This window comes from Palaemon carinicauda, chromosome 40, assembly GCF_036898095.1.
Source record: "Palaemon carinicauda isolate YSFRI2023 chromosome 40, ASM3689809v2, whole genome shotgun sequence".
Taxonomy (NCBI): Eukaryota; Metazoa; Arthropoda; class Malacostraca; order Decapoda; family Palaemonidae; genus Palaemon; species Palaemon carinicauda.
The window spans coordinates 3,785,772-3,795,771 of NC_090764.1; the positions used below are offsets into that span (position 1 = coordinate 3,785,772).

Genomic DNA, 10,000 nt, shown 5'->3' on the forward strand with positions numbered 1-10,000 from the left:
ATGTTGCAATGTCAGTATATCACCTATAGTCATTTTTTTCAATGAGGCGCATTTGCACCGACTCGCAATGGTGCCCTTTTAGCTCGGAAAAGTTTCCTAACCGCTGATGTGTAAAGTATTATTATATCCAACCAATCAGCGATTAGGAAACTTTTCCGAGCTAAAAGGGCAATCCTGCAAGTCAGTGCAAATGCGCCTCATTAAAAAAATTTACTATAGTTACTATATTATTATATGAAAAAGGATTAAATCACTGTAAAATAATACAGGAAAGATACTTCAATTTACATATATTGATTTTTTTTTTCATAATATTATTTTTATTATTATTATTATTATTATTATTATTAATAAATGCTAAGCTGCAACCCTAGTTGGAAAAGCAGGATGCTATAAGCCCAGGGGCCCCAACAAGGAAAATAGCCCCGTGAGGAAAGGAAATAAAGAAAAAGAAAATATTTACAAATAGTAACATCAAAATAAATATTTCCTATATAAACTATAAAAACTTTAACAAAACAAGAGGAAGAGAAACTAGATAGAACAGCGTGCCCGAGTGTACCCTCAAGCAAGAGAACTCTAACCCAAGACAGTGGAAGACCATGGTACAGAGGCTATGGCACTATCCAAGACTAGAGAACAATGGTTTGATTATGGAGTGTCCTTCTCCTAGAAGAGCTGCTTACCATAGCTGAAGAGTCTCTTCTACCCTTACCAAGAACAATTAAAGTGCAGTAGTTAACCCTTTGGGTGAAGAAGAATTATTTGGCAATCTCAGTGTTGTCAGGTGTATGAGGACAGAGGAGAATCTGTAAGGAATATGCCAGACTATTCGGTGTCTGTGTAGGTAAAGGGAAAAAACCGTAATCAGAGAGAAGGGTCCTACGTAGTACTGTCTGGCCAGTCAAAGGACCCCATAACTCTAGTGGTAGTATCTCAACGAGCGGCTGGTGCCCTGGCCAACCTACTACTGCGAATAACCAATATGAATTCTTAAGAAAAAAATTCCCATCACACGATTCCAATATGCAACAGGTAGCATCAAAACACGTCTTGACCTTTTAAAACTTTTCGGAAATTTGAAGGCGAGACTAAACTTGCGCCGTAAATCTTGATAAACCAGAAAGTTGAGAAAAAGAAATATGTCGGAGATTTATCATGTATGATAAATGCCCCCTGATGGAACTCTGCGTATTTATCATATTCTCACGCCATTGAAGGGAAAACTGAAACAACTTAGGACAGGATATCAGGAATTTTTTTTATCATCTTGCTAGTTAGTGACCTGATTCTGGCTGGTAGATAGGATCGGAATATAAATGGGTCTTTGGTATAGGGGATTTGGAATTCAAAACAAAGCTTTTGGTGGGCACCAAACATGCATACACACATGTGTATGTGTGTGTGTATATATATATATATATATATATATATATATATATATATATATACATATATATATATATATATATATATATATATATATATATATATATATATATATATATATATATACATATACACGCACACGCACACACACACACATATATATATATATATATATATATATATATATATATATATATATATATATATATGTATGTATATATATGTATATATACATATACAGCATATATACAGTATATGAATATGTGTCTGCGTATGTATATATATATATATATATATATATATATATATATATATATATATATATATATATATATATATATATATATGCAGTATTTGACTAATAAATATGTGTGCATATATATATATATATATATATATATATATATATATATATATATATATATATATATTATATATATGTATATATATATGCATATATATATACATATATATGTATATGTATATATACATATATCTATACATATATATAATATATATATATTATATATATATATGTGTGTGTGTGTGCAGTATATAAATATATGTGTGCATATATATACATATATATATACATATATATATATATACATATATACACACACACACACACACATATATATATATATATATATATATATATATATATATATATATATATATATATATACACACACGAAAGAATGTGACTGAACTACTTATAATTGTTATTTATAACGACACTGAAATATATAAGGTAACAACAAAAAGTTATTTCACTGCAAATGTTTAGAAATACACCAACTGACCTCTGGTGGTATGTAAATGTTGTTATATAAAAATAAATTCTCCTTTATTCTAATATGTAAATTTGTTCAGCGGTATTCACATTCTTGAGAGAGAGAGAGAGAGAGAGAGAGAGAGAGAGAGAGAGAGAGAGAGAGAGAGAGAGAGAGAGAGAGAGAGAGAGAATACCTATCTAAACCAGATCGTATTGGGTTATTATTGTTATAATTATTATAATTATAACTATAATCATTAATGTTATTAAATTATCAAATTTCTTACATTTGAAAACCAAAATAGATTTTTGTTCGACTTAAGTACTCACAATATAGAAATGTCTATAAATTACAGTAATTATTCATATTATTATGAATAATTAATAAATAAAGAAAGATAATATAAAAAGGGGAACATGGCATTTGCAATTAATAATGTCTAATATAAAGAGAGAAGACAAAATTTACTTCAGTATCTATAGTCAATTTTTTTAGCAAGGCAGATTTGCACCGACTTGCAGCGGTGCCCTTTTAGCTCGGAAAAGTTTCCTGATCACTATTTGGTTAGAATTATCTTGTCCAACCAATCAGCGATCAGGAAACTTTTCCGAGCTAAAAGGGCACTCTTGCGAGTAGGAGCAAATCTGCCTCGCTAAAAAAAATTGACTATAGTCACTATACATATTTCCAACATTAATTTTATTGAATTGGTTATAAGTAGGTATTTCTTATTCTGTATATTTGATACAAACATATTTTTTTTAGTATTATTTATAATGGAAAAAATAAGGCTATTTTTTATGTTGGTTTTCCTTGAGCTTATAGCATCCTGCTTTTCTAACTAGGATTGTAGTTTAGCTAATAATAATAAAAATAATGATTGTAAAAATTATCATAGATACAAAAAACATACTTTTCATATCTAGAACATTTCACGTAAAATCTTTTATAATACAAATAAGGAAGACAAAATTTACTTCAGTATCTATTCACTAAACATATTCTCAATGTTACTTTTATTTAATTGCCTAAGAGTAGAGATTTCTTATATATTCAAAACCGAAAAACATTTCTAAAGTATTATCAATAGTGAAATAAAAATAAATATCATAAAGAGTAGTAAAAGTAATCATAAATATGCAGAACGTACATTTCATGCGTGGAGCATTTCACATGAAATGTATTACGGTATATTGTGAACAAGTTGACATTTATTATATATGAAACAGAACATTTTGTAAAGTACTATTTATATCCAAATAAAAATAGATATCATGAAGAGTAGTAAAAATCATCATCAATATGCAAAACATACATTTCATGCGTGGAGCATTTCACATGAAATGTATTACGGTATATTATAAACAAGTAGACATTTCTTATATATTCAAACCAGAAACACATCTGTAGAATAAATATCACAAAGAGTAGTAAAAATCATCATAAATATGCAAAACTTACATTTCACGCCTGGAGCATTTCACATAAAATGCAATATATTATGCACGGTAATAAATGCAAAAATTTTTCTTTTTTTCAGCATGAGTTAGTGGTAGCAGCAGAAGCTGAAGGAGGCAGTGTACATTCGTTCGTTGCCGTGAGCGTTGCGGACATAAATGACAATCCTCCTAGGTTCCTTCACAATGATGCAAAGGTCACCATACTGGAAGGAGAAGATGAGGACCTACCGAAGACTATTTTCAAGGTCAGAGATATACTAGATTATATTTATACACTTGTGTACACAATCCGTCAATAATGACGGCTAAATGTTTAGTTATGCAAACATACACACCTAGATTTACTCCCTCCCATTTCCTCCCCCCTTTCTAATTATATAATGCTATAGTCAATTCTTTTTAGCGGGGCAGATATACACCGACTCGCAGGGGTGCCCTTTCAGCTCTGAAAATTTTCCTGATCGCTGATTGGTTGGACAAGATAATTCTAAGCAATCAGAAAGCAGGAAACTTTTCCGAGCTAAAAGGGCACCCTTGTGAATCGGTGCAAATGCGCCTCATTAAAAAAATTGAGTATAATTTGGGTAATTTGTTGAGAATTGTTGTTTTTCGAGTGGTTGTTCGTTAGCTTGACAGGAAATATATATATATATATATATATATATATATATATATATATATATATTTATATATATATATATATATATATATATATATATATATATACTGTATATATATTCATTTATATTTAGCCAGACACTTGCTCTTTATTATATAGAAGAATATATATATATATATATATATATATATATATATATATATATATATATATGTGTGTGGGTATATATATATATATATATATATATATATATGTATACATATTTATATATATATATATATATATATATATATATATATATATATGTATATATGTGTGTATATATATATATATATATGTATATGTATATATGTATACATATGCACACATATATATATACATATATGAATATATATATATATATATATATATATATATATATATATGTTTATATTTATATATATATGTATATATACGTATGTATATACTGTATATACACACACACACACACACACACACACACACACACATATATATATATATATATATATATATATATATATATATATATATATATGTATCTAATAATACATATATATAAATATATATACACATTATATATATATATATATATATATATATATATATATATATATATATATATATATATATCTGTGTGTGTGTGTAGCTATTGTTCACTTCTCATGAGCTTGCGTTTGAATTTTCCTCTATTCTTCATAGTAACACGTTAGAGCCTCTCTCTATCATCTCTCTAATAAATAGTCTTTATTTCCATTTATGAATATCCGATTTCCAATTCAATTATACAATATCTTTTAATCGGGTTACTGTCCAATTCACACGTTTTCTAATATTAATTGCTGTATACTATTCAAATAAATTTGACTTTCATTGATGATTAATCTGAAGATCCTCTGTACTTTATACTGCATGTTCTTTACCAGTGCTTGTTTTTTATTATAGAATTATGGCGAAATCAGTTTATATATATCACAGGGTGTTTTAAGTCCCCCCCCCTCCCCCGCCCCCCTTAGGAGTAATCCGGCTTTGTAATATCACCTTACTGCCGGAAGCAATTTATTCATTTCATGGCAGTGTGGATTTTATCAAGATTAACACTGATCAAAACCCATCACAGTTGTTAGGTAGCTTTTTTTTTTTTTTTTTCCTGGCGTTGCCAACTGAGATAAACGCGTAATCACTACGACCGGAAAAGAGGTTTTATTTTCAATTGTGCATGATGGAATTATTTTTTTTTTTTATATATATATACAAAAGTTCTGATATATTCTAATCTTTAAACGCGTAATCACTACGACGGTCAAAGAGGTTTATTCTCAATTGTGCATTATTCTGATCTTTAAAAAGAGAGTAGATATAAAATACACGACACCATTAAGGCGGTTGTTGGTAATCCTGTATATTCTGAAACCCGACAATTCGTTACCTGTCATTCAAGTATTTTAGTACCTAAGCTAACAAAAAATAACCTGAAAATAATCTTATCATAAATTCTCGTAATCTGTTATATATTTATTTATTTACCACCAATAACAGATTATCCCATCTCTCGTATAGTGGACTCTGCTAAAATTAAAACCGTGCTTATGAGGTTTTGCACTTCCGTGTTTTGTATTTAAATGGGTCTGGCTTTAGTTGAGTTTCATCAGAATAGATGCTCACCTTTCTTTACTGGGCTATTTCCCTGTTGAAGCGACCTTTCCTTACTGGGCCATTTCCCTATTGAAGCGACCTTTCCTTACTAGGCTATTTCCCTTTTGAAGCAACCTTTCCTTACTGGGCTATTTCCCTGTTGCAGCGACCTTTCCTTACAGGGCTATTTCCCTGTTGAAGCAACCTTTCCTTACTGGGCTAGTTCCCTGTTGAAGCGACCTTTCCCCACTGCGCTATTTCCCTGTTGAAGCGACCTTTCCTTACTTTGCTATTTCCCTGTTGAAGCGACCTTTCCTTACTTTGCTATTTCCCTGTTGAAGCGACCTTTCCTTACTGGGCTATTCCCTGTTGAAACGACCTTTCCTTACTGTGCTATTTCCCTGTTGAAGTTACCTTTCCTTACTGGGCTATTTCCCTGTTGAAGTTACCTTTCCATACTGGGCTATTTGCCTGTTGAAGCGACCTTTCCTTACTGGGCTATTTCCCTGTTGAAGCGACCTTTCCTTACTGGGCTATTTGCCTGTTGAAGCGACCTTTCCTTACTGGGCTATTTGCCTGTTGAAGCGACCTTTCCTTACTGGGCTATTTCCCTGTTGAAGCGACCTTTCCTTACTGGGCTATTTCCCTGTTGAAGCGACCTTTCCGTACTGGGCTATTTCCCTGTTGAAGCGACCTTTCCTTACTGGGCTATTTCCCTGTTGAAGCGACCTTTCCGTACTGGGCTATTTCCCCGTTGAAGCGACCTTTCCTTACTGGGCTATTTCCCTGTTGAAGCGACCTTTCCTTACTGGGCTATTTCCCCGTTGAAGCGACCTTTCCTTACTGGGCTATTTCCCCGTTGAAGCGACCTTTCCTTACTGGGCTATTTCCCTGTTGAAGCGACCTTTCCTTACTGGGCTATTTCCCTGTTGAAACCCTTGGGCTTATAACATTCTGCTTTTCCCAACCAGGGTTGTAGCTTCGCCAGTAATAATAGTAAAAATAATCATAATAATAATAAGAGAATCTGACATAAGAACTCATAAATGGGTTGTTGATTAATAAAACATTTCCAGTGTTGACCTACCTGACCTCACTGCATTTTATGAGCTGGCAAGACCACTCCCTCGTCCTTTTCTCAGAGGAGCCAGGAGTCCAAAGAGCGAGTCTTTACTTCGCCGTTTGAGATTCCAGAGCAAAGCCTTTTGAGTTCCAGGAATGGATAGGATTTTTTTTAACCTCTTTTGGGGAGAGATTTGAGTGTTTTTTTTTTTTGGGGGGGGGGTCGGTTCAGAAGTGTCCAGTCTCTATCAGCATAATTTAAGTAAAGATTTTTCTAACATAGCAACTGGCATAGTAAGCAATATATACACACACACACACATATATATATATATATATATATATATATATATATATATAAATGTGTGTATTTATATAGATAGACAAATACATACATACATACATACATAGAAACACAGTTAGACAGATAGATATGAATATTTGTATATATATAGATAGACAGATAGATAGATATATACAGATAGATAGATAGATAGATATAAAGATTTATATATATACAGTATATATATACATATATATATATTTATATTTACTGTATATATGTATAAATATACATACACACATATATACACATACATACATACTGATTTTCATCTTTGCAATGAAATACTCTTTTATTATCTATCCATCTAAACTTCAGGTGAAGGATATTAATCGAACATGGGCTTGAACCTGACACGATCGGATAGTAAACAAGAGAGAGCCCTTCAAAACTTCCCACTAATACTGATCAAAGGAATTTTTGCCTGCAGCTTCCTCGAACGTTAATTTGTGTCTTCCAAACTTATAGTTGAAAGAAATGGTTTCACGCATGTGCATCACGCCTGCTTGGTTTTCGAAGTTTTAATTAATTGTTTTTTTTTATAAGGATTGAATGGGTAGTTTATTTGATGGTGTTCATCTTTTGTATTGAAGTTTTTAGTCATATTAAATTAGATGCTGTTCATTTTTTATTGTGTTTCTTTCATATTATAGATGTAGTGTTTTTTAGAGGAATTTCGAAATTTAACGTATTATGTAAAGGGCTCAAAAGTCATTTGAAATTTTGAAAATGTCGCTGTATATATATATATATATATATATATATATATATATATATATATATATATATATATATATATATATATATATGTATATATATATATATATATATATATATATATATATATATATATATATATATATATATATATATATATATATATACACACACATACACACACATACACACGCGTAAATATCATCAGCTGAGATGCAAAAGAACCAAATAACCACAGGGAAAATGAAAAAAGGGTATATTTCCTATTTTCATATATATATATATATATATATATATATACATATATATATATATATATATATATATATATATATATATATATATATATATATATGTTTATATGCATGCATAATGTATATACCGTATCTGCGTAAATATGAATAGATATATACAGAAATATACATGGAAATATATATGTGTGTGTGTATTCGTGTGTCTATGGGTGTGTGTGTGTAACGGCCCAACACAAATTCACGGTGACTGAACAGCTTCTTACAACCGCGGAGAAAATACCAAAATTGAGTCTTCACTACTATATACATTTTGAAACTGACTCATCCTCTCCATCGTCTACCATTTTTGTATAATATTGTCACTCCTTGCGAGACCTTCAACAAGTGATTCGATCAAGGGAATTTCCGGGTCTATGACCGCAGGCATCACAAAATGCTCTATTTTTTCACTGCTGCTTCCTCCGGTGCCTTAGATGACTGCGGAGGTAGCAGCAGTAGGGGACTCAGCAGTATGAAGCTTCATCTGTGGTGGAAATGTGGGAGGTTGGGCTGTGGCACCCTAGCAGTACCAGCTGAACTCGGCTGAGTCCCTGGTTAGGCTGGAGGAACGTAGAGAGTAGAGGTCCCCTTTTTTGTTTTTGTTTCTTGTTGATGTCGGCTAACCCCCAAAATTGGGGGAAGTGCCTTTGGTATATGTATGTATGTGTGTATTATTGATGTATTGTATTTTATCTGCTACACAAGACAATACTGACTTCGATAGTATCCTATACTCGTATAAACATTATGCTTATATACTAAGGTTCAAAGTATAATTATATTTTCAATGGCAATATTGCTATACTGAAAAGTACATTGTTTTTGGGGTTCTGCTAAAATTGAAAAGAAAATTGTCTTTCGTACCTTACAGATTTTAATCAGAATAACACACACACACACACACACACACACACACACATATATATATATATATATATATATATATGTATATATATACATATATATATACATCCATACATACATATATGTGTGTTTGTGTGTGTGGGTGAGTGCGCGCACGCGCGTATTAACTTCATCAATAACGGCAATAATTTTCATTTTTTTTTTCAAATAACCTACAAATACCATTTAATACCAAATTTGCTCTGCCTCGGGACGGGAACAAAAAGGTATAATCTTATCAAAAAAATGTCTTTCCCCCTTAGTCGACGAACCATTCAATATTGAGAGGTACTTGTGCCTTATTTAGTATACATTGCCTATTTACGTGTGTATATAGCGTGTATACGTCTTTACCTCACCATACAAGAATTTGGATCGAGACATGGAGTGTTTTTTGTATATTACAGGTAATAGAAAAACAATTCATTTTCAATATTTAGATTTTTCTGGTCCTATTTTCATAACCCAGCATCATATTTTCTTCCTTATTATCAATCATTTCACAATTGATTCATTTCTAGATCGTTTATTATTCATATCCCTTTCTGAGTGGGGATACCTTAACGTGGTGAAAGGGTTTTTGTATCGCCTTGAACAGCAAAGCTGTACTATAGTCAATTTTTTTTAGTGATGCACATTGGCACCGACTCGCAGGGGTGCTACTTTAGCTCGGAAAAGTCTCCTGATCGCTGATTGGTTGGGCAAGATGATTCTAACCAATTAGCGATCAGGAAACTTTTCCGAGCTAAAAGGGCACCGCTGCGAGTCGGTTCAAATGCGTC

At 31.6% G+C, this 10,000-nt stretch overlaps 1 protein-coding gene across 1 annotated transcript in view; it reads left to right on the forward strand.

Annotated features, from left to right (window-relative positions):
* LOC137631659 (putative neural-cadherin 2) overlaps positions 1-10,000 on the forward strand; it is a 356,886-nt gene that overhangs the window by 213,926 nt on the left and 132,960 nt on the right. The window contains exon 3 of the mRNA XM_068363529.1: positions 3,709-3,873. Coding sequence (XP_068219630.1) covers positions 3,709-3,873 — 165 coding nt within the window. The remainder of the gene's footprint in view (positions 1-3,708; positions 3,874-10,000) is intronic.